The following is a 26,735-nucleotide window of genomic DNA, read 5'->3' on the forward strand; positions in this document are numbered from 1 at the left end:
CCTTGTGATCCCTTCCAACCCGAGCCATTCTATGATTCTATGATGGCCAAAAGGCTTAAGAAGTTTGGGTTTTGGATACCCAGACCAATTATTGTGGGGTAACAAGATAACTAACACCAGACAATATGCAATTGATAACTCTTGCTTATCTTGCTTTCACTAGATAAACCTTGAAAACAAAGTACTTCAATTCATTTACTGTTTTTTGCTGAAAGTTCAGGAAGACCGTTTGTCTTTCCCTCAAGTAACAAGCATAGAGAATTACACAGACATGCACTAAGTACTCAAATTCTAAAACACTACGCATAGACAAACACACACACACACTAAAATAAAAGAAATGCCCTTAGTTTCTTCCTCCTCTGTTGCACAGGTATTACCAGCCGCTGCCCCCCCTTCCCCTCCTCTTTATCTAGTGAGGATGGATCAAGCTGTAGCCCAATATGTAGTATGAGTTATAGCTGATAATACCATAACAGTCTATTTCTTCAATTAGATAGTGTTTGGAGAGTTGTGATTATATGCTGTTTTTAAAATGAAATCACACCATGCAACCAGCATGTTTAAGGGCTCAGAAGAACATGGTTTGTCACATGCTCTTCTCTGCCAGAATCATGGTCCAATCCATCAGAATGGAAGGACAATATCATAGAAGATATACTGGCCATTGAAGTCATGTTGGTACGCACACATACACTTGTATAGGAAAAGTTCATTGCTGAAGACAGAGATGCAAAAAATGCACTGGAAGAGATTTGTCATGCTAATAAAAATATTTTAGGAAAACCATCAAATGACAATATTCTAATTCTGTCTAAATTAAAACAGAACATAATGAGTGTCCAACTTGGAGGGAAGTTAGAGGTCTTGGGGTGAGTGAACTATATTAAATTTGATGACACTAACCTTGAAATATTCATAAGATTACCACAAAATGATGCTACTTTGGCTATACCAAGTCTGCAGAAGGCACCAAAAGAATTGTGGGCAATAACCTACATTGTCAGGACACTGGGAATATCTGCTTTTGCAGGCTTCCTGTTTACTACAATACCTGCCAGCTCATTGAGCATTTAGAGAGTCTTGTGACAGTGAAGTTTCCCCTGGATCTTAAACTCTATCAAAACTGTCACAGATTTGTACACCTTAATTTCACTGTTGAGACATTACCTTAAGGTACTTTTGTACAATGTTGGGTAGAAAGAGAGAGTAATTTTGACCAGGACTTCTACAGGATTTCATTTTGTAAGTCTCTAGCAGGAACAGGGAGCAGGAAAACTTAAAAGAATAAACCATAGGTACTATTCCTCTATGGCAATGGGTCTAAGCACTTGGTCTATCCAAGATTTTTCTTCTCAACCACCTCCAATTCCAGAGAGACAGGACAAGAGAGCTTAAAGACAAAGACATTCCCCAGGTCCAGGAAGACTGGAATCTGAAGAAGGAGACAAGAGATTGCCACAGTGGGCAAAAAATGAAACGCTGGGTTCAGCCCCAGTCAAAGTAGCTGCTGCCTTCACTAAGGTGCCCTCCTGGGAGATATGCAGAGAACGTGGGGCTGTTCTGGTGGTTGCAGAGAAGATGGGAGGAGCTGAGAGAAAAGCAAAGGGAAAGAAGAGGGAGAGTGGGTCTAATATCACTTAGGATAGGTAGACAACCAAAGACAAGTCAGTAGAAAACCTGGCTCCACTAATACTTCTTTCTTCTTTCTCTTTGTTCTCTTTCTTTTAAAATATATTTCATTATATGTACTAGAGTATTTAAAATACATTGGAGCTGAAATTTCTTGCTATGTAAATACTTACAGTTCAGCTAATCTCGGAATATGCAGGAAAAAAAGGTGAATTTAGATAAATAATATCTAAGATACTAACTTTTTCTTCCCATGTAGCACTATTGTTCACTTTGGATAATGCTGTAAACTACAGAATAATTATGCACTGAAGCCAAAATTACAGCAGCTAAATATTAAGTATTAAACCACAATCACTGTATTAAATAATGTTAACTGGTTTTTATGCTCATAAAACAAGAAAATCATATGTTTGGAAAGCAAATTAATTCATGAAACTGCTGAATTTTATTTCAGTGTAATTTACTAACAAAACCCTGTCATACAGACAACTGCAAGGTTAGCTTTTCTACTGACAAACACATAATACAGCATTGTAGTTTCCCCTATCATACACTTCAAACTGATGTTATAGTAACATTTTTTCATATGTCCCCCAAATCTCCCTGCACTGATTTTCATAAGATTACATGTACAGAGTCTAATTAAGAGACAAATTTTGAACATTCTCCTTTACAAAGAAAAAATAATGAAACCCAGGCAAATAAACAGAGAAAAAGTCCCCCATGTTAATCACTCAGGAGTACTTCAGCGTAATTGAATAAAATTCCCCACAACTCTCAATTCCCAGAAGTGGAAAACTGAAGAAAATCAAGCTATTTTACTTTTATTCTCGATTCCCCCTCAAACTTTTGAACCCATGAAAATGTGGAATTATACTAGCGCTGTCTCACTGCAGCAGCACATTCAAGGTCCACACAAGACTCTACAGTCATTCTTCCACTAAAACTAAAACCTGATCTGCACATTCTGCCCTTGTGGCAATGTGTAGTCCCTCACTGAGAAGATAAATCACCTCCAACAAATCCACTGTGTCTAACCCATTTCTACAAAAACTGTCTATGTATAAGGTGATGCATATACTATAGTTTTCCAAGACTACCATCAACTTTGCAATATGCTGGACATCAGACTGGGAGAACTGCATTCACAAAAAGCCTTTGGAAGAGACAGAATAAGAGTTTAGCAAGAGGAGAAAGTGACGGGAGTGCCTTTGACCATTAGCTACACTGGGAGCATGTGCCAAGCTACAACCTATGACAAATGGAGTTCAGCCCATGTCAAAAAACCTTCTCAAAGCACAGCTTTCCAAACTGGAACTCACATGGAATCCAAGTCTTTGTGATTTCAAAGCAACCAGTCCATTTTGTCAAAGAAGATTTATGTAATACAACAGGGAGTCCAATCACTGCATATGTGCAAAATGCGGCATCACTGGAATGGGAATGAGACAAGAGGTGGTGGAAGTTGTACAGTATCTTTGCCATAAACAAAGTAGCTAACGTGGCAATTCTCTAATATTCTCCAAATGGCATCTTACCTCCTCAGAACAGGCTTCCTAACTTCAGGAGATGAAAAACTTGACTCGTGGTCAAGAGAGCATAAGCCATGATGAACAGAAAAATGACATCCAGCTTTCACCCATGCACTTTTCCTGTCTGGGAGTGTTTACATTCTCTGTTGAATCCAGATTTTCTTCCCATCTGAGTAATTCCTCTTCTGAACAATGACAGCACTGTTCCTTCAGGACTCCTGAGGGCTTCAAAGTCCAAGATTTGAAAAGATTCCATGAGAGGAAAACAGACTTCTAATCTATTCTGTCTTCCTCCCACTTGACTCCCTGTGACTCTACATGCCAACAGATGGATCAGGCTAAGCAGGTAAGCACTCCTTCATCAGTTTTCCCAGAAAAGCAGTTTAATCTTGCAATTTCCATGCCAAGATGGAAAAGTGTATATATTCCAGAGCCCTTAGGTGAAGAACCCATTACAGGACAGAAGCCTCTTCTCATTTATTGCCCAGCACATGCACCAAAACAGCACAAGAGTCTACTATGAATGAGAGCACGGTCCCAATGAGGTAATCAGCCTTGCTACAACAGGACAAGCTTCTGGACAGATGCCACTGCAAATGGTTTTCAAGGAAAATGCTAAAACAGTCTGCCCAAAAGGAAAGGCTGTATCTTTGGAAGTAGTGCCAAACTACCACAAAGCTCTGCATTCTCCACTTGAAAGTCATAATAACTGAGAAACACATTCTGTCAGAAAGCATCAGTTTCAGAAAAGGCTCAGTGATGCCATGAGACGGCCAGATCCTGGGATTCCAATTAATAAGATGGTGTTTTCATTTCTTCTTTTTGCTCAGCATGGCTCAATAGCTTGCCCACAGGCCACACCAGAACTACAGAAAGAGAACAAGACAAACCTACTGCTTTCTCTGGCAGAACACAGGATGTGGCCACTTGCCAAAAGCCCCTTCCTCTGCCTGCACAATACCTGGCACATGGCCACTCAAGAAGGCAAGAGAATGGGGACAGCAGATTAATTTATCCTTAGACAGTTACATGGCGTACCAAGCTGAACACGATGCTTCACACCAGATTTTTCTACATGGGAATGCAAAAAATGTCCTGTAACAAATAAGCTGAGTGCTTAAAAGCACATTCACAGTGAGGGAAGGAGGATTCCATACCTCTTTCTGAAAGAGAAGGTATGCTTTTGTGCTCTCCCATAACGCTGACATACTGAGCAATAATCTCTTCAGTCCTAAAGGTCAGTCTGTTGGTAGAAGTCCTAAATATTTCAGCAAATCAAAAGCTGTTATTATATCACTTTAAGAGATGTTAAAAAACAGAAAGACATAATTCCTTGCTTAGTCATGGATTTCTGGAAGAAAAAGAAACTTCTCAACTATTCAGGATCCTTACCCTGGGATTAAGAGAAGATTTGGTCCTGTAAGGGATTTTCTTAGCTCATAAGTCAATCACTACCTAAAGAGAAAATAGTAAGGGGAAAAATAGATGGAAAAATAATGGATGCCTCTTAAAACCCTTCGGTGTCTGTGGTGAAGTCATCTCTGAAGGATATTTCAGTTTTTCCCACAAAAGTGCAAGGATTTCTGAACCACCTGCTTGTTCGCTGCTGCCAAAGAGACAAACGCAGTTTCATCTCCTTCAGAATATGATTGAGAGGGTGGAGACCAAGTTAACATCATAGAAACATTTGGTCATTTATTCATCTGGCTCTTCAGGAAAGTATATTTTGATCCCTCAGATTACTTGCTCATCACTAAGAGAAAATATTTCCTTTATATGCAGGAAGACAGCATAGGCATTCAGAGATGAGCAAGCTCTTTAGAAAACAGAACGAGAAACAGACTATAAAAAGAACAAAAACATGAATGCTAAGAATAGATTCAAGTTTTGCTGAGTATGTTGCTTGCAATAATTTGGCTTACCAGAATTTTTCAATGTAAGCCACCCTTGCTCCATTTTGAAAGTGGGACCAGTCTACCAAGCTGCACTGAATGGCAAGCCTGGAAATCATCACCTTGTGACATCAAGCAAGGTACTGCTGCAAACTCTTCAGTAAAATAGACAACCTGTATCAGGACTCAAAAAACAGTACTGCAGAATATTAACTTCAGCACACTTACAGGCAGTGAAGTTCAAAAAATACAGATAAAAGTTGGTCCGTAAGAGAGCATCCTGAGGCATGGAGAATACAAGCACACAGTTCTGAGGTCCAGTCCAGGGACTCCTCCAGATTAAATACCCAGCACATGATTGCTGTGATGTCAGGAGGGTGTGACTTTGTGATCAAGACGGTCCCTTTCAATCTTCATTTATTTTGATGCCAACAGATCACATTCCAATCATATGAGAATGCTGATATGTATCTTTGTTTCTTCTGTTCCTGTAGCTACAATCCCTGGTATATATTATTTGATCCAGATCATAGGTGAGGGCTCAACCAAATCTCATTTACTTTCTTCCTTCTTAGAAGCTGTTTACTTTTTTCTGTAGTTATTCTATGTTGCCATCCTTTTGGGTGGTACATAGAAACTGGTCTTCAGTTAATTTTCATACAGGAGTTTGTCACAAAATGCAACATTTCACATCCAAGGAGAAATCGCAGAGACTCTGATCACGAATCACTACTACAAAAAAGAACACTTCCTTAACCCTTTTTTGCAAGCTACCTTTCTTGTACACAAACCCCATCAATACTTGATTTATAACAAAAACTGACTGACGCGCAGACAGGCAAAAGGGAAATTTTATACTCATCAAGCTGATCTTGAGGGCTAAAGAGGGATGAAATATCTTTTTTTAGGTGACATGAGACAACTTATACCCCAAAATTTCAAGACCCTTCCAAAAAACTGAACAATTTTCTTTTCATTACCATTCCAGTAAATGGAAAGAGCTGTTCAAAGAAGATAACCCAATCTACCAAAATACACAGCTATAAAATTTCAAATGACGCTGCTTCCACTCTCAGTGTTACATTAGGGCCACTCCAGGGGTTAATAACCTTGCAGAAAACCAGCATCCTATGGACTACAAGTGATCATTTCTCTGCTTTGGTGCAATGGCAACAGTAATCTGCCTGAAATGTCAGGAGCACTTTGTTAGTCCCTTAGACAGTGCTACATCCGTAGAGGCTCACAATTTAAAGGTGCACTAGCATCAAACAAGACACAGTTTCAAGTACAATAGCCTCTAATTCAGAACTGAAAAAGAATGAGTATTTGCCATCTTCTTTGCTCTAACTCAAATATTCAAATTATTAAGTATCCAGTGAGCAAACAAAAAATATTCCACCCTCCTCCAAACTGTCATATTTGTATCCTTTGAACACATTATTAGTACTACCATTATTATGTACGCATGCAGCACTACAGACAAAAAGAATGCCAGTCAATGTACAGGTAGTAAGAAAGCCTAAATAAATCAATAAATGAGCATAGCAATAAGGCAACCTACTAATATCATACTGTTTGTGTCTCTTTTGTCAGATATATTCAAATAATAATAAAAAAGTGCTTAAAGCATACATTTAGTATGTCACTTCACTCTTTAATCATTTGTGTTAATTGCTACATCTGATAAACATTTGCATTGGCAAGTTTAATAGTAGACCCTGGCATTCAGAAATGCTAGAACAAAATGCAAATGAAGTGTAGGTAATGGCTGTTCAACAAGAAAAGAAAAATCCCCTTTGGGATTCTGGAAAGGCACCAACTCTGTAGGAGGGTGACCTAATCAGCAGGCTAACTGACCTTCTCAGGCACTGAATGCCCTTTGTCAGTGTAATAGGGACTGATCTACCTGATCAAGGAGCAGGCACAACAGGCTCAAAAGAGTCACCACAAGCCCTCCTCAGCTGTGAAAACTATGCATGGCATGTGGCTTTGAAGCCAAGAGAATGCATATAACATAAGAAAATAACAGAGGGCAGACGTCCATCTTATCAGGATTGCTGAGACTTGTGCCCTTTCAAGTTCAGGATTCTGTTTCCAGCACATCCAACAGAAAAAAGAAACTTGGAAAAGTAAGAATCTCTTTGTTATGCATCTGTTTCACTTCCCTTCAGTGAAGAATGCCATGTTGACCCTGGTCACAAGTCTCACAACTTGACATCCAATCGAGCCTGCTGCTGTACCTGGCACATGAGGGGAAAAAATGGAAAGATTTCTTGGGCTATTTACATGTTTCATTGCATCCTGTGCTTGCATGATCAAAGAGCACAGGCAAGGAGTTTGGTTATCTGATTTAACTCACAGCTCTGATGCTACAACCGCTAGCCATTAACCCACGTGTGAAAACCAAGCAGACATGCAACACTTGAAGCTGACAGAAAATCAACAGTCATGTTCCAAAGTAGCAATGTGTTGTAAGCAAGATACAAAAAATGAACAAGCCAAATAAGCAGACCTCAGTGAAAGAAGTGACAGTAAACTAAATCATAAAATTTAGACTGGAAAAGACCTTTAGAAAAGACAAGACCTTCATTTCTCCCATCGCTTCAGATGCATTGATGTTGTTATTTCTCAAAATATTCTAAAGACATTCTGTGTTTTCAGCCAAGGGGTTTTGATTGAACTGCTGTTTTAGAAACAAATGTAATCATTTCTACCATGGTACCAAAGTACTAAATGTTAGCACTAGTTGTGTAGACAAACGTGGATTGCAAGCATTAAGACTTGAACAGGAAATACCCTTCAGGAAGTATATCAACTCTGGCAAATCTAACAAGTGCCATCCCAATACGAGATCGCTGAAGCAGAGCTTCATCAAACAGGTATCCAGTGCTCAATGTCACACAACTCTGACACACCTTGGTTTTTGGAAGCTAGGAGAAACAAGTTCTCTTATGAAAGGCTATTCTGATTTAGACTAGACAAGGTTTCCTTCAGTATTAAAAGAAATTTCATTTGCTTTCTCTGTAATGTTTTGGATATTTTTTTTCCTGCTTTCAACCACCATTCATACCAAACCAAAAGCGTTTTCCCCTTCCTCTGTTCTTGCAAAAGGATGTGCTTATAACAGGCAGTGGAAAATTACTATGGTTAAAGAGCATAGCTGTAGAGAGTAGCTCAAGATTTAGATTCAGAACCTGGCTGAAGGGGGAGCTCTGGAAGAACTTTATCAGCCACAGATCTGTACGGCCAAAAAGCAACAGCGCAATAATTTTCTGCCCCCCATGGCTCATAACAATTTTTTGGAGAAAATCACCACTTCAAGTCAAACTGAAGTGTTCAAGTCAAGCTGCTGTTGAGCTCAAGCCTTTCTTTCCTTGTTCTTTTGCAAAGTAATGATCAATAAGCTTTCACCAATACAACTTCCAGCAACTGGCTTCACACTTTAATATGAAAAAAATGTGCTTTATCTGTATGTGCAACGTGCATAATTTCCCCTCCCAATTGCACGATCGGGCTTTTGTCTGCTAAACTGTATCCATGACCACACCGCAGTTTTTCTGTAGAGGTGGATTATAATCCATTCATACCTTAATTGTAGCAGTGATAAGCAAAACAGAGTTCCTGAGGTTAATCAGTATTTATACAGCATTAGTAATTTGTTTGCACAGGCATTACAGTATATTTATGTAACAGTGGCTCTTCAAAGGGAACAAGCTAGGCTAAGCTTCCTTTGGTGGTGAGGTGCTAACACCTGTATGATGGCCTCAGAATGCAGCACCAAAGAAGCAGTAAGACTCCACATTGCACGGTTAACAGGGAGGCATTGTGATCACTGAGGAAGGAGAGGTATGGTGAGGCTCATGCCTTACAGTCTGGATATACTAACCTCAATGCTTCATGAGCTACGAGTAACACAACTGCATAACTCATAGTAGTGGAGGACTGCTTTTGTGTTCTCCCTTGGAAAGAGAATGAAAAAACCCACAGCTATCCAGTAAGGGAAATACAAACAGAAAGATCTTCCTAATGTAGGACCTACCTGAAAAGCATACAGCTCACACTGTCTCTCAGATGGGAAATCTGGACTGCAGTGATGCTGCTAAGGGTGCTGCCTTTGCAGCAGTGTTAGCAATGAGATTTTTCCAGATGTACAGGACGAAGTAAGTCTCCTTTCACTGACACTTGACATCCAGTAAAGATGACAGTTCGGTCCTGTTTGTTCATGCAAGGCTGTCAGCTCCTTTCAAAAGAAAAGAAGTCCAGTGCGGGAGGGGAAACTACCAGACTGGAGGGAAGGACACTACCATAAATTAGCATAAGATTTTTATATTTTCTGTAAGTTAAAACTTTTATTTTATTCCCCACTTTCCTTCAGTTTCAGAGAGAGAAACCATGCGTTCCAGAAGTAACAGTGCAGAAAGCCCAACCAGACCGAAGCCGTGCCAACAAAGGCCAAAAGGCCACCATAAAGAAGAAACAGGTTACAGTGGGAAAGGGAACGTGCAAAGAAGGCCAAAGGAGAAGGACGATGTGCCTCAAGCCAGCACCATCATAAGAAGCCCTAAGGCTGAGAAAAAGCAAAGAAGTTCTTTCAAGAAAAGAGAGGACCTCTCTCGTGATGATCTGCTATTTCTTCTTAGTGTCCTTGAGGGTGAATTACAGGTGACTTATTGTCTTATTTTGCATTCCAAGTTAAAAAAGTCTTTTTTTTTTTTTCTTTTTTTTTCCTCTGCACTTTACTGCAAACACATGCAGCTTTCCTATTAAGGAAACATCCTATGTAGTTTGCAGGAGTTGGACTAATAAAAACTACAAAGCATGTAAAACTAGAGATTATCCAGATAGTCAGAATAGTTATCAACACGAAAAGATGTTATTCTCCTAAACGCAAATAAAATTTGTTCACACAGTGTTTGTATAACACTAAAATGCTCATGATCCACTGTATGCAACTGTGTAATTCTCAAAGTAGAGAACTTGCAAAACTTTCCTATTATGCTGCCCCGTTGTAAGTACTTTGATTAGAAAGTGTTTGTACTGTGAAAACTATATGGAGGAAATTGTAGAGACCTTTAAGATATGTTACTTAATTACTTATTATCTTCCTTCTCCTATGAAGTCATGAGCATTATTACAAAACAATCAGTACATGCCGACTCACCAGTAGTAACTCACTCAAAAGCTTTCTAACAACTTTTGTTAGCAAATCAAAATATCTCTTTTATTTCCCATAATACATGCAGTTAACCTGCAACATACCAGATTTTGAAGAAAGTGAATTTTTCAATCTGGAAAAAGTCAGCTGCCAAGCAGCTAATGATACCAGGAGGCCAAACATAATTTCAGGAACCAGGAACCAGATTTCCAGTGAGAAAAGAGGAGATACTTCTACAATGGACAACTGCAAAGACAAAGTGACAGCCACTTTAAACAGCTTACAAGGACAGAGACAAGCAAGCATCCAAAGTAGCTTTGATGGCTGTAGCACACTGTTTCATGGCTTATTGCCTAGACAGCACCTTGGTAGTTTCCTCCTTAACATATGCAGGAATATTTACATAATGCATGCTAATAGAAATGTTTAATGGAACACACATGCTATATGAGTGCTTTTTGATAGATACACCAGTCTCTGGGGGTGCTCTCTTGCCCTGTCTAAACTTAAGATTAAAATTCAGACATCATACACTCCTCCAAAAGAGTCCTCTTTTTCCACAAGAGAACTACATAAACATCTATACATATACATTTATTTATTTATTATATTATTATTTACCCACATTCAATTCAACTCATGAGATTTAAAACTGGAACAAAACGAAACGAGAAACTGGAAAACAATGAGCCTGATAGGAAAATTTCAAATTGTGTTCGACATTCTAAATAAAGCATTACAAATGAAAAAAAAAGAGGAAAGTCATTTTTTATTCCTGATTTTCCACCTCCAGTAATGCCAAGTCAAATCTCTAAAGATCAGCTGACAATCCAGACATAATTAATTTTCAAAGTTAAGTGCCATAACCCTCTCATTCCGGACCATTTAAGGTGCACAAAGATTGCTCTTTTAGCTTTTTTTTTCTTCTGTGACACAGATTAGAAATGGATTTTTTCCTCTTTTTCTTTTAAGCACAGTCACAAATAGAGAAATAGGAGTGTTCCTTCCAACAGCAGTTGGAGCAAAATTGTTCCTGATCCTAACACACTTCTCTTTCCAATACCCTCCCTTCTAGGATTAGCCTGTCCTTGGTTTTGTTTTTAACTGAGGTTTTGCAAGCGATGTTTGAGACAGTGATGTGGTTGTGTCATTGTCACAGAGGCAGAGGACAATGTCTTCTCACGAGAAGCAGCTGGGCACAGCCTGGGGCAGGCGGTCACCTAAGCCAGTTTGTCCCCCAGAGGAAATATTCAGATTAGCAGATATTGCCATGAAACAACACAATCTCTGGAAGTGAGACTTCCAGAAAATTAGTAAAATATTTACAGGAGGTATTCTGTCTCCTCCAACTTCCTATCTCTCAGTTCATAACTTCAGTTAGGGTAGTATAGTTAGGTCGTGGTTGGACTCAATGATCTTGAAGGTCTTTTCCAACCTGAGCGATTCTATGATTCCATGATTCAGAACAAAGAAGTGTTTTGTTGTTAAAGAGCAGAGTATCTATAGACCATTTCAAATACTGGAGACATACAGTCCAACATGGACTTTGAGCAATGCTGTGAAATAGGAAGAAGTTAAGTGCATCTGCCAGCTTCTAAAACCAGTTCTGAAATACATACATGGAAGAACATGTTGAGAACGCACCTGCATATTGAGTCTGCTCTCTGGGAACAGAATGCCATCAGATATTTTGTCAGATTAAGAAAAAAATGCACATTAAAAAAGGAAAAGTACAGTGCATATTTTTAGGTTATACATTTTAAAATGACACAATTTTGGGGCATCAGATAACACAACTTAATGTTAATCCTCACCTTCTAAAATCCTTTTTTCTTTAGTATGCATTTGCAAATTGAGAATGCCATTAAAGCAATTACTTCCAAGAAATGATGCTGCAAAATTGATTGAGGGCACATTCACAATTGTGTGGACATCTACATATCTCTAAGTACAGAAGGCACTGTCTCATACATATATGCATACTTACATATCCATGCACTAAGGCCCCAACTGCCAGCTTTGCAGGCAATCAATCTTGTTTTAAAGAACTGCCATTATTGCATGGTTTTGGAATGCATTTTGTGAAAGGTCACATCCCCTGCACCATATACTTCCCCACACTCAGTGCTCAAACACGCTCAACGCAATGACAAAAGCAGACTACTCCAGGCTGGCTTTAACTACAAAAGCCACCACCATACCCAAAACATTCACACACGTCTAGGCTTCCAGAACCGTGCTAATAACTCACTAAAATTAAAAAAGTAAAAATTAGGTTCGAATGCCATGAATTACATTTTTTCCAGTACGAGCTGCTCCTGACATGGCATTTCAACCTCACTGCTAATGAAGTAATTAAACACCAGTGAAGATACTGAAAATCCTGTTCTCACAAAATAAAAACACCAGTGCTTCCCTCATGCTTTAACTGTCTTCATGTTACTATCTTGGGGCATTTTATAGATGTAGCTCTTCAAAAAGTTCTTCTGTTTCCATAAAACCCAAAGTAGAAAGCATCCAACTAAGCTGTAAACACACAAATGTGGTTTTAACAAAATGAAAACTTACATTGTCTTTCTGTAGGCTCAAGATGAAGTTATAGGAATACTTAAAGCTGAAAAAATTGACTTGGCTTTGCTTGAAGCACAATACGGCTTTGTTACTCCCAAGAAGGTGTTGGAAGCCCTCCAGCGAGACGCTATTCAAACAAAGGCTGAGCAATGGCAAGAAGACATCTATGAAAAGCCTATGGGAGAGGTATGAATTGTACTACTGACATCTAACCATAGATCTCACAGAAATCAATAGTAAAGATCTCACTGACCTCAGAGAAAGAAAGCACATGTGTTCTAGGTCTAAAATCTAACATAGAAATGCGGCCAATAATAAAAGCAGGTTGCTAATGATCTTCACTCGGGCTACAACCATGGAGAGACTGTTTATGACTACCTCCAACGCTGATAATCAGCCTTTTGTGTTTAACACTTCTGCATTTTTTCCTCTTGTTATCCTAATTCAGAGCTCCTACAGCCTGATACCTCTCCATTAGCCTTGATAAGGTCATGCCACAGCAGTCATGTTGTGGCCATCTACCCCTACATATTCCAGCTCCCACTAATTCTGTGAGAATCATGGGTATATGTGATTGATCTGAATAATGAACTGTCATTACAAACTTAATCCAAGCAGAAATCTAATATTTTCACACTGCGTATAAGTAACAGTTAGTTTAATTACTCTATAGCAGAAGTCATACTTTCTGAACAAGCTACATGGATTTCATTTCTGTCCTGAAATGCAAGTCACTATATATTAAAAGTCCTTCATAACAGTAATGTTTTTTGTTTTCCAAGAAAGAATTCCCAACGTCTCCTATTGGGTCATATCAACATTTCTTTAATGTTCTGCTCATTATAGTTTTCTTAAAAAGCAAATTAGAAATTATGAACAAAATTCTTCTACTGAGCATTTTCCAAACTTACTGAAGAGAGTCATACCTAAGAATACAGAGCTCATTTCAGAGAAGATTGTCAGGCAAAAGGTCAGCATTCATTTCAGAGGCTCTGAGGTTAAAATCTCTGACTATAATCTGAAACAGATAAAGTTCAACTCCGGAGGTTAATTTATTTTAGACCGCTGTGGCATTATGTCACAGAAACTTTGAGCACAAATGGAAATGATTTGAAGAGAAGTCCAAAAGAGTTTGAAAACATAAGTTCAGTCTGTTACTTTACATAAGTTTATACACGATTTTTCCCTCTTACACTTAATGGCAGAGAAAGGATTTCTAACACCACTTGATTTGGCAATTCCAAGAGGCAAAGGTAAACATCCTATGAGTAACTGAAAGGGTAGAAAGACCACTAGCATTTTGTATCTCTTCATAAACCAATGGATGCCATAACTGTCAGGTATTTCACATCTTCATACCCCCAAACTAAGTCCAAGATCTGTTTTGGTTTTGCTTGCATTTTTTTCAGATACTAATAAAAGAAAGGGGGGTGGGGAGGGCAGGGAGGAAGGAGAAGGAAAACCTGGCACAAAGGGTGGGAAATAACCATTAAATCTTCCCCATGCCACCATGGCAATGAACCTTTTTCTCTGCCCACAAAATGGTTCAGCCTCTCTAAAGCACATCAATTTAGCTCTGTGGCCTTGAACATGAAGGATCTTCCCAAATCTCAAATGAAAACACAGTGAATTTCAGAGCGCATCTATGAATACAGGCTTTTTAGCATCCTCTCACAACTTACTCATCTCACTTAAACTTTAGGAAGTTTCTTGGCGAATTTGGTTAAGAATTCAGCACTAAAATTTGGTGACTGGATAGCCTTAGTCAGTAGGAACAGGATTCACAGATAAAGTCTAGCAAAACAGAAAATGGTAGTAATATATTTTCTTTGCAAAAATGATGAGGATTGTGATGCATCAAAATTGTATCTGCCTTGGCTATGATATATATGTATATATATTTTCAAACTATTTTTTTTTTTTAAGCAGAGGGTTTTTCAGGTAAATTTGCTCTACAGTTATTCCTTTCTGCAACCTAACAAATGTTGGATAAGGTTTCTCATTACTTACAGTTCAAGATACAATAAGTTGCTTTATGCTTAAAGGAGCTGAAAGAAAGGAAAATAGACTCTCTTTGTTTTTGCTTCTGTCTGACACATAAAGGTCTGAAAAGGCTTTCCATCTTTGCATCCTTTATAAATTTAGATGATTGAGTCAGATATTCATGAAAAACTCTGGCTTCAGATCAATTGCCACTTCTCTGGAATAGAAAGCAAATGGTATTCAACATTCTAATTTATACTGAAAAAAAAAAAAAAAAAAAAAACACATTTTCCCAGATTCAAATAAAAACCCGAAATCATCAAAATAATAACATTAAAAACAAAAATCAACTCAAAAAAGGTGATGTAGTAAGAGAGAGAGAAGACCAAGAGGAAGATACTATAGAATTAATGGCGTCTTGTCTCAAGTTTCAAACCTTCATGGAATTAGAAAGCCAATTCTGGTTTATAACTGACCTCAGATTCAAATCAGCAGGCAAAGATAAAAACTCTGGGACCTCACTGGTTGAAACTTGATGAACAGAATCTCTTAACACTTTAAGAGCTTGAAAAGCAGTGATGTTAGATAAAAGCCTATATTCTGCAGAAGTCAGGGGTAATTTAAAGTGGAACCCATTTTTAAAATCCCAGCACCAATCAACTTGAGGAATGTAGCACTCCCATCTGCCTTTCAACAATGTATAACTGATGGTATCCTCACAACTTTCAAGGGAAGACAGCTATAGGAAACTAAAAAAGTTACACTCACAGGAAGAGATGCTGATAACATGGCATTCAAGAAAAGCAGATCAATGTATCTGCACGGAATTCTGGTACAGCCAGGAGTGAAAAAGACAAGGGAAGAAATGCTCCCACCATCGCCAGATATCCTCAACTCAGGATTATACATTTACACCCACACAGTGACCATGAGGGTATTATTAGCAGAAGTAATATTTCACTAAATTTTGGATAAATAAATGTAACTAGCTTGGATTTTATTCTGATTCTGTGCCAAACACAAAGCAGTCTAAAGAGAAAGACAATGAATTCAGTTCTAACATAATGAATATGAGAGGCACCATCTTAATTTGACTTCAAACACAGGTTGGTGGCAAAACAATTAAATGCCTGTGAATTTTTAATGTGCTAAACTATTCACAGTTACGTAAGTTCATGCCTCCTATTTTCCACTGTTTTGTACACTATGTTCAACTATTAATTCTAGCAAAAAGTCCATATGGTTAGCAAGTACAAAACAGCAAATCACTTAATCAAGATTTTATCACTTTAATTTTCCACAGAAGACATTTATATTGCTGCTTATTACTCTTATTTGGGGTTTTTAGCCAAGAACTGTATAGGCTCAGTAAACGCTGTGCGTACATATAAATGGACATTTTCATATGTGCACATCTAGCATTTGGACAGGGTAACTTGAGGAAGAACACTCTTTTGAGAGTATCTCATGCTAGCGGGGGCTCGCATGGCTTCTCTCTCCTCTCTGCTGGTATGTGCGAGTCATTACAAGATCTCAGGAGAAAATACTGGAGGCAAACTTGCCCCCCAAGGTTCAACCCTTTTCTCCTGCAGGGACAGAACAGAGCTTCCAAACAGCAACATGGCACCATATCTGTGTTCTCTGCATCCTTTGCAAATACTCTACAGCAAACAAACTTATAAAACACCATGCAGGTCCCGCATCCTTCATACCCAACAGTGCAGAAGCAGAAATATTTCTATTTGATTCACATTGCTTGCATTGATTAGTTTACGCAACCTTCATCTTCATCAGTCATTTATATGTTGGGATACACAAGTCATTTGATTTATGATCAGTTTTTAGCCAGAAATTTCACTTTCTTTTCTTATGATAACAATTTTTGCATCCCCTCACATTCTTACATGTGCTTTCGAAGCAGTGTTTGTATCACTATAAATGCATCCTTTCATTTTCTTAGCTCTATCCATACAGGCTTACTGCCAAAATAAGTAAGAGTTTCACATTTGCTTTCTTCCTCGCCTGAACTCACAGTGAGGGCTGAGACCAGCAAATGTGATCATGCAAGATAACGCCATAGCCACAAACAGTACCACAACACAGCTTTATCAAAAAGCAGAACGCCGGTTGCTTTCGGAGGACAGCGTACAGTCACCTTAAGGCATGATCTTTAAGACCACAAGGAGCACAAACTCAGGCAATGGTGCTTCATGCATCTGTGCCATAGCTGCTCCAAAAACCCCTCTGAAATCTTGAACAGGGAAGAAGGCTGATAAAATACAGTGAAAGTTTTCTCTCTTTTAGCCAAATCTACTAGCTCAGCAAAAGATTTCAAATTTTGAAATCCTCATTCCTGGTAGAAGAAGATGTGAAGAAATTAAAAATAGCCAGATTTTTTCAGTCGGACCTTTTAAGGCAATTCAGTTTTCAACCCCTGTAAAATACATGGAAAATGCAGCCAAGATGTTTGGAAGAGGTGACACTTGTTTCCTGAGAAAGCTTGAGTATGGAAGGGTTTTGATAAGAAATATTTTCCCAAGAGAGATCCTAATTCAGATTCATAATTCCCATTGACCTTGTAGAAGTAAAAGTACACTAATGCCAGGGAATGGGATGGGGAAAGTCTTGACAATCTGCTGTAATAGCACCATAAAGCAGCTAAGAAGGACAGCCACCACTTTCTTTATATTTTCAGGTCATGGATGAAATTAACTCAGGTGCACTGCAACAGAAAAGACACTGATGCCATAAGGAGAAAGAACAGGCCATTTTTTCAAAGTGATCCATCATTTCTGATGAAACATTTTGGATTCAAACAATCAAAGTTTTGTCAGTAGACCTTACTTCATTATTCATGTCAGCATCAACAAAAAAAAAGTTAACAATGACAGGAAAAACAAGAGATGCTTAGAAAGTAGCTGAAGTATGCAGAGGGAGAAACAGAAGCCCATGTAAAAGTAGAGGATTTTCTCAGTCATTCCAGAAACTCATGTTCAGGTATTCTGGTTCATTCCTGACAGCGCTTCTATCAGCCCAACTGTCAATAAGCATGAAGAGAAGATAATTAATTATAATCCTCTGAATTATACTGCCTAAAATAAGCAGTGGCTCTAAGAATCTGAAGGCCCAGTGTGCCTTGAGGCATGTGAAATTCCTAGTGGGGGAAATGTTGGAGAACGAGAATCAGTCTTGCTTCCCACACTGCCCATTTGTGAATTCTTTCCTATTAATAGAGTGAACTACTGCAAAGCAGCTCAACTACTATAATGGTCTGCGGCTAGAAGGAGCTGGCTCTGGCTTTGCATTGAAAATTTATCTTCTCCAAAAGGGACTTGAGGATTCTCTTGTTGACCTAATCAGGAAGACAGCCTCCTCAGAGGAGGATGAATGAGCAGTGAACAAAAATGCCCACAAATACAAATCCTCCTCAGGTCTCTAGATGGCTTCCAGTGATCCCTCCTCAAAATTCAGCTAGATCAGTAATGTCTAAGGAGGAAGATCCCTCTCATATTCTACAGAGCTACAAATACAATTTCTACTTCTATTCAACCAAAAGTAGGTCTACTTGTGTGTGAAGTAGAGGCTTCATCTGCCAAGGCATCTATTTCGTATCAGAAATATCAATGACGAAAGCACATTCATGGCAAGAGGAGGTACAGAAGGTGGCTGAGGGTCCCTCAAAACAGTACCTTAACTAATTTTGCTAGTTTGTTAGATTCAGACTGATGGAATTAAATATTTTTTTCCAAACAGGTAACAAAGTACAGAGCCATTAGGCTATTAAACATACTTTATATGAGTAAGCTTTTCCTATAATCTTTTATTGATGGAAGTCTGAGCAACTAAGACTTTTGAAATATTTCAGGACTTCTTTTTTTTTTTTAGCTTGATAAAGTTGTAGAGAAACAGAAGGAAACTCACAGACGAATGCTGGAGCAACTTCTAATGGTAGAAAAGTCACACAGACAGACACTGTATGAATTAGAGGAAGAGAAGAGGAAGCACAGTGAATACATGGAGAAAAGTGATGAGTTTATAAGCTTACTGGAAAAAGAACGTGAAAGGTAAGGTTACCACTTGGCATGGTACTAAGAAATACCTATAATTTAATATAATGTGTACGGATCTGTCCACTTTCTGCATCCACTACAAATCAGGAATATTTGTAGACTCATATTTTGAGAGTTCAGCTATAAAAGCATAATTAATTATTCCTAAATAACAGTGGTGTAGGTCAGCATGTTGGTCGATTCTTCAGCTCCATTAGAGAGCGACAAATATGTTACAATACAGGGAGCCCAAGGAGATGCATATATGTGTTTAAAGTTACAACCACATGAAGCAGGTCGGTCTTTCAGTGTGTTTGAGATGTTCAGTGTGCACAGTGGGATGTAAGTAAGAGAATATGAAATCTGGCCTGCAGACTACAATGGCAAAAGAAAGACGTGAGGAAAAACAGAAGGTGTTTGGACAAATCAAAGCACAGAAAGATGACACAAAGGCAGAAGGTAGTTTGTAGAAAGCTTTGAAAATAAGTTCCTGTATTAGTACTGGCATAAAAACCATAACTGAAAATCTCAACAGTTTGCTTAAGCATAACATGAGATTTTCAAAACCAATTTTCAGAAGGATACAAAAGAATTTAATGCCATTTCCTGTCTTTAAAATTTCAAAACACAATTTCTCTGATTCTGCCGTAAAACTGAACACGTTCTAAGGAAAAAGAAAGAAAAAAATAGAAGAACATTTCCTATTCTGTGGATAGCTACTCCAGAAGATAGGAGTATATTGTCTCTGTTTCCTTTTCTTCAGAACAGCTTCCAGATGGAAATGTTTGGGTGTGAGAATGTCAAGCTTATTCTAAACTCACATTATGCATAGATAATTCTTCCTGTGCTTCGCCTGTGTAACATCATGTTCCATGTATTTTGGCAGCATTTGCTACTTTCACCCTTTCCACTACACCTCTGTCCTTCACATATCAATGATAGCACATATGCTTCCCACCAAGTACACAGCCATACTTACACATTGCAATTAAAGAAGCTGGGGAAAAAATAATTTGCTTCTCAGAAAAAAAAGAGCATTAATGCAAGCAACCACAAGCACACACAGAAAATCACATACGGTCACCCAGCAAAGGGCAGAATGGATGTTTTTCTCCAAAAATTGCTTTTGTGAAACATCAACGTATTGAGAACTGAAGTCTGAGCTGAACAGAGGTTTTCATCTGTGTTGTCCTTAACTCATAAACTAGGAGTCACTCATCTATCTCTTAGAGACAGACCTAAACAACCACAATTGCTAAATGTTACATCAGACACATGTACTTTCACTGCCTGAAAAGCTGCTCAGGAGGAAAGACTTAACCACGATCTTTGTGGGTTTTTTTCTTTGTGAAAACAAAGTAGGCATGGGAATAAAACTCTATTCCTTGCACCTCCCCCCTGCTCTCTCCATAAAATATTTACCACTATGATCTGCAACATTTAGTCTATCTGCCTGGAAAAATGAAAAAGAAAAAAGAAAAAAGAAAACAGTGAGGTGCCTAATGAGACCTTAGAGGACGTAATGATAGATTTCAGATTAAGTCTCAATTTTTCTATTTTCTTTGGAGTACTTATTTTATGTGGAAAACCGTAAGGGGGTGTGATGTCACATATTGAGCTGATTCCAAAATGTTTGCCAAGTCATGTCACCATCAAGATCTCCATGCAATTGCCTGCCATAATAAAGAGAAAAAATGAAAAAAGACAAACAAAAAATGCTCAGCAAGTTAAGGCACATCTCTTTCTATGTTTACCTGCATGACTTGACATTCAGAATACACACCCATACACAGCAAAGTGACCTTTTCTTTCATTTCAAAAATCTTAGTCTCATTGTAAATCTTCACAGGATGTAAATTTTGCTCTTGGCTTGTGTGAACAAACAAAACTCTGTGAGAAGTTTCATACATAAACAATGACAATGAATTTTTGTTCCCCCTGCTGAAATTCCATTTAAGAACAAACTGTACAGAAAAGCCATAACCATTTGTCAAAGAACTTTCTTCCTTTTTCAAAAAGAAGTATTCCTTTATCAGTGTGGAAAGGTACATAACGTTAGTAACAGGATTTCAGTTTCGAAGCAAAATCCTGAACTTCCATTCAGTTAGTCAAAGAAGAGTTTTATTTTATGAAAGAGCAAAGCTACAGTATATGCTTTAAAATAACTTCCAAGAGTATAAAATGCATGCAAGCCAAACAAGGTATCTGAGTAATACAGGATTATATGATCAAGATGAAAAGACTTGGATGTTATGGGGTGGTGATGCTGAAGGACTGAAAACTACTGTTAATAACAGGAATAGAATCATAGAATCACAAGGTTGGAAAGGACCTACAGGATCATCTAGTCCAACCATTCTCCCACTACCCTTATTACCACAAGCCACTAAACCATATCTCGTAGCACCTCATTCAGAATAAAGAAACTGTGAGTCACATCCAATTCTTATATATAATTAAAGCTATTATAAAATAAGGAAGAGGGAAAGCATTTCCTCTTTCTTAGGTATGCTCTCAGGAAGAGTAAAACTGTTGAATGCTTAAATGAAAACTTGAGTCATAAACTAGTTTATCAGATGATTGTATGTTTTACAAAACCAGGCAAGCCTCCATCATAATGTCTTTCTGCTGCATTACTCCTCCATACACAACAGTTCTCATTAGAAAGGTTAACTTTGAATTTCTAATTAAATGATCTTAACTAAATTTTTAACTACGTTATGTTTAGATCATACAAAATAGCAGCAGCCTTCAGTGAGTTGGTACAAACATTTCATCTCAATCATCCAACAATCCCTTTGACTTCATAGCAAGGCAAAAAAACTTAAGTTTCTCCTAAGCAATTGTACATTGTTAGATTTGTGCGTTTAAAACAAGATTAGTGACAGCTTTCTAGGTTTAATATTAATCCTTTAGATATTTCAAACATTTTTCTACTGCCTGCCAAAACTATTCTTCCATAGTCTTCCTTCAGCTCAGAGATGAAAATGGATCTTCCAAATTGGAAAGAAAAAATATGCCAGAAAGAGCATTTCATGCCCCATACAAGCATGTGTCATTTCATTGCTCCTCTCCTCTTCATTCTCAAAGGCAACTACAAAGAATCAAGAAAAAATACATTCTGGACCACTGCTTTGTCCGGTAGTATTGATGTTTCCTTTCCTTCCTTTCCCAATTTGTCAGAAAGAGTGGTTAATAAATAAATGAATAAATAAAACCAATCCTGAAAATACACAACAATTTTTAAAATGCAGATTCAAATATAGGTTCCACTGTATCTTTACTGAGGATGTACCTACTTGTCCAGATAACTTTATAAATATTCCTTGCTTTTGGAGTACAATTAAGTAATAAAAGTTATTCTAGAACATAATTCACAATGATAAAATATGAAACTAGAAAGTTTAAGAGATAGATATGCTTCTAGTTTGAAAACATGACATATGCATGCAAGTGTTCATATATTTACATATTATTCTCTATCTCACAAAACAAAATGAAATGCCTACGAAGAGAAAAGAAACAAAAGGGGAAAATGATAAGCACTTACACAGCCTTTTCCACTGCAAATATCACCAAGTTTTAATTATGTGAGTACAGTTATTTCCTGTTTTTTGAATACTGAAAGGACATGAAGGTATGAGTGGAAATAACCTCTCTTTGCTCACAGCATACCTGAATGCTTAGACTGCAGGAAAGGTAGAAATCTCAGTGAACAGATGCCCTCCATCTTCAAACTCACCACATACTATGGCTAGCATGTTGATTCTCCATGACAACAAAATGTAATTCACAAGTAAGTGAACACTGTTATACAGGACAGGAAAAGAAACAGCAGTTTGACCATCAGACATGTAAATAGACTTTAAAGGTAGTTAAGATAAATGTTGCTCACAGGAATTCAATTATTGGCACAAAACTTCCCAGTTGGTATGACAGTGATTAATAAGCTCTTACCTTAAGTATCCTCCAACTGAGAAAGATGAGATTTTTCTATACGGAGTTTTTGCTTTAGCATTTAGTTCACAAAAAGGTCAGACAAAGAACGTAGTCCAAAGGAGAAGAAAACTTTTTTTACAAAAAAGATAATCCTAACAGTTCATAAATAAAACTTATCCCTTTTGCTCTAAGCAAGTGGAAAAAGAAAAAAAACAACAACAACAAAACCCAGCCAACCAAATTCTATTCCACTGCATCACCCATCAAGAAAAACGCATTTTCAGTCTTAAAATATTTTATTGTCATACCTATCTGGGGAGTCAACATTCACCAAGCATAATGATTTGGAACCTGACCTGCAAAAGTCTCAAAACTTTGGTCTTTCTCATCTTAAAAAAAAACAGAAAAGAACTGTGCTTGTTGCCTCAGTTGCTGTCCCGCTCAATGTCAATCAATTAACTACTTTTGAGCAGTACAAGTTGGAAGAGGTCTGGAAGCCTCCAGCACAACCTGTTGTGTGCAGGGCCAAGTTCACAGGTTGCTCAGACTTTTCTCCAACTGACTTGTGAAGAACTCCAAGGAACAGTGATTCTGCTGCCTATCTATAGGCTCCTCCTGCAGTCTTTGCCATCCTTGCCTGGAGACTCTTTCTCTCAGGTTCATTGTAGGCATCATCCTGGTCTTGTTTCTGCCCTGAAATAGCTGTTATTACAAGCTCAGCAACCTCCTTTCTAGCAAACCTCTAAACCTAAATCATCATCATTATCTCTTTTAGCTGCCTTGGACACAAATGAATTTTCGACACTTCCTCAGTATCTCACCTGCACAGCGTTCAGTTAATCAGTTGGAATCCCCTTACTTCTCTAAAAGCCTCTGCACAGTGGTACTCCGTGTTGCAAATTTCATTTTGTCCACCTCTTCTCTGTCTATGGGACCTAATACATACCATTCTTTAGGTCTTTGTCTTTCTCTCTTTATGTGCTTATTCTCACAGAATCTTGAAATCAGCTACCACCTCTACGCTCAAGATTCTCAGGTCTACTCAAACCACCCCAACCACAAAAATCTCACCTTCTGTGAGCAGCCTGAGAATTTTATCAGACCAGAAGGGAAGTCAATCTTTTATCCCCCTGCCTATGGTTTCATCCTTAAGATTCTCTACTACCTCATTTCATAAAAACAGGTTAACAAAATCATGCTGTTTGTCACTCAGTTTATCACATCTATATCCATTTTCTCTCTGAGCCTTTCTTTTAGTCTCAAGTTCTTCTTCACCACACCTCCAAGAGAAAGAAAGAAGAAACGCAAAGAAAATAACCAATTGCCGGCACCTTTCTGTTCTTTCATCCAAAGAAATCTTTTATCGTTTCCACATTAGCTACTTCACCCCTCTCCATACAACTCTCCATGGATACATGGCCATTTCTGCGTTAAGGTTATTTATTTCCTCTTGTCTACCTTTACAATACACCTTTATCCTCTCACTGAATGTAACTACATGGCCCAAACCCTCCATCACAATACAACTGTACTAAAATTTGATAAAATGTGTGGTTTTAGATAATTGTGCACTTAGGGTTGGTTAGTTAGTTAGTTAGTTAGTTAGTTAGTTAGTTAGTTAGTTAGTTTGTTTTTAAATGACATATGAAACTAACTGCTACATGTAGTAGGTCAAGTGAACAATGCTGGAAAACCAGTACAGTGCATCAAGAAGAGAAGAAATCTCGGCTCAGATATGAAGCTAGTTAGTATGTTGTCAGCATAACATTGCTGTACTTCAATTCTGACACATTCACACGTTGGAATAACAATATATTGTATGTCAAGTACTGGAAAATTCAATATTCTGCAGCAATGGTTATAATTAATATTTGCTGTTTTTATTAATGAAACCAATTAAATATTATAAGAAGCAGGACCTTATTTTTACAGAAAGCTGCAGTAAAAATAAACACTGTTGACTTATTTATTCTACATGTTAGCAGCAGTTTTTAATTTCATGCACACTAAACTATTGTTATAGATTGCATTGTACTGAAATGCAATCATTTCCTTTTAGCTTTCTGGCAATGAGTTATATATATTACATATGCCTGAGACTATGTCTTGCAAGTTGTGAAATCGATGCCAGATCTCTGTACATTTGACCTTTTTCATGGGTATCTAGTGCTCTGTAGGTGAGTAAGAGAGACCCACCACAAACAAAACTTTAGCTTTCTTATTCTGCACTACATCCCAATGGAACAGTCCCACTAATCATAAGTACCACTGAGACACAGTGACAAGACACAAGGAAGTGATGTATGCAGATTAATTACCTCATGCTTGTACGTGAAGAACTCTGTACCATTATGCTACATAACTTTCAACAGATGTTGTGAAACTAAACTCTTGTCAAAATTCAAGGATTCTGAGATTTATACAACAGTTTCTGTGAATGACGAAGGGGAAAATACTTTATCTTAAAAAATAAATGAATAAAATCAGGTTAGCAAAGAAATTAAAAAAAACTCAAAACTGTTACATAAGGTCAAATTATGTTTACTCGAAACAAAGAGTAAAGTGAAATGTGAACAGAATCAGTGCTTTCAACTCAGTGTTAATACAACTGAGAAATTTTTTTGGATCTGTGGTGCAATTTTCAATTATTCCACCTAGTGCAAATTAGCCAGTAGATGCAAGATCTAGTGATAACCATTTCTCACACAATTCATGGAATGAGAGAGAAGTGAGGCTCACACTCAGTTTCTTTAAACTTTGAGTACAGGAGATATCTGTCCACTGCCTAAGGCACTGTCATGACTACAAATCCATACTATCTTTGGGTACTTTGAGGCAGAAGAGGACACGATGGAAAAATCTTAGTCAAACACTCTTCTACCCTGCTATCCTATCTCCCCACTTAGGTGAGGAAACCAATGGGAGTCATCATATACCCTCATAGCAAAAGGGAAGAAATTCTTCTGAGATGGATGAGCATGGAAAACCACTTTGGTGGTAGCTCTAGTCAGCACTTCTACCCGTGGTGTCACAGCTTAAAGGGAAAGATGATCTTTGAAAGCTGGCAAGTGTCACAATATTTATGGCTCCTGTAAATCAACACCAACTCCATATATTCTATTTGCAACCTAACCAGTGACCAGCACGGGTGACGAAGGACAGGCGAAATATTCTCGTGTTGAGATGCTACCCTTAGTAATCGGGCACTTGCTTCACTCACAGATTTAAATTTCCAAATAAGACGTAGTGCACTGCTCCACGTATGGCACAGCATAACTTGCCTCATCACAAGCAACAATAGAAACGGATGACTGCACTGAGACCTGTGACCAAAAAAAGACACAGTGCCCTTCTGATTCACTGCAGGGTGGGGCAGAGAGAAGGGCAGAAATTGGCACAAGATTTTGTGACCAGTTTTATAAGAAAACACCCAACATTAGACAGAGAGAAGAATCTATAAATTGTTCTGAGATAGCAGAAAAGTTTGATGCTATCATAATTTTTCAGAATAAATCATTGCTCTGGGAAAAGCTATATTCCTGTTTCGGTGTGGAGGGGAAATCCAAATGAAGTCAAGATCTTTCTCGTGACAGAAAAATTTAAGTGACCTCTATGTGCTATTATTAGCTTCATATCTTAAGGATAGGCAAGAGAAAAATGGCCATGAGAACAGGGGACACAGGTCATGCACCGGTTATCAGGACCCGAGGTCTAAATTCATAACCGAGTTTCTCATGGCATATTGTGAACCTTGCTGCTTTTATGCCTGGCTACAAAATCACTGAGTATCACTTATATATAGTTTTGTATATACACATATATATGTATATGAATGAAAGAAACTTACATGGGAGTTAAAGCACTTTAAGTGAAATGTCACAGTCCCACACTGGGCAGTAATTTTAAAATGAATAAAGAGGAAAATCAGTAGCACTGAATCTAATGAGAACAAGGGTTACTAGAAAAAAAACTCATTTGA

General features: G+C 38.0%; 2 protein-coding genes across 2 annotated transcripts in view; one reads left to right on the forward strand and one right to left on the reverse strand.

The window, feature by feature from the left end:
* The window catches only part of LOC146545470 (filamin A-interacting protein 1-like), a 33,717-nt gene extending 14,881 nt beyond the window's left edge, over window positions 1-18,836 (forward strand). The window contains exons 2-4 of the mRNA XM_085238504.1: window positions 9,435-9,721; window positions 12,798-12,971; window positions 18,654-18,836. Of these exons, the coding sequence (XP_085094630.1) occupies window positions 9,452-9,721; window positions 12,798-12,971; window positions 18,654-18,836 (627 nt within the window). The 5' untranslated portion in view covers window positions 9,435-9,451. The remainder of the gene's footprint in view (window positions 1-9,434; window positions 9,722-12,797; window positions 12,972-18,653) is intronic.
* The window catches only part of CMSS1 (cms1 ribosomal small subunit homolog), a 228,431-nt gene that overhangs the window by 140,000 nt on the left and 61,696 nt on the right, over window positions 1-26,735 (reverse strand). The window lies entirely within an intron of this gene.

The sequence above is a fragment of the Meleagris gallopavo genome, chromosome 1, assembly GCF_905368555.1.
Source record: "Meleagris gallopavo chromosome 1, MGAL_WU_HG_1.1, whole genome shotgun sequence".
Lineage (NCBI taxonomy): Eukaryota > Metazoa > Chordata > Aves > Galliformes > Phasianidae > Meleagris > Meleagris gallopavo.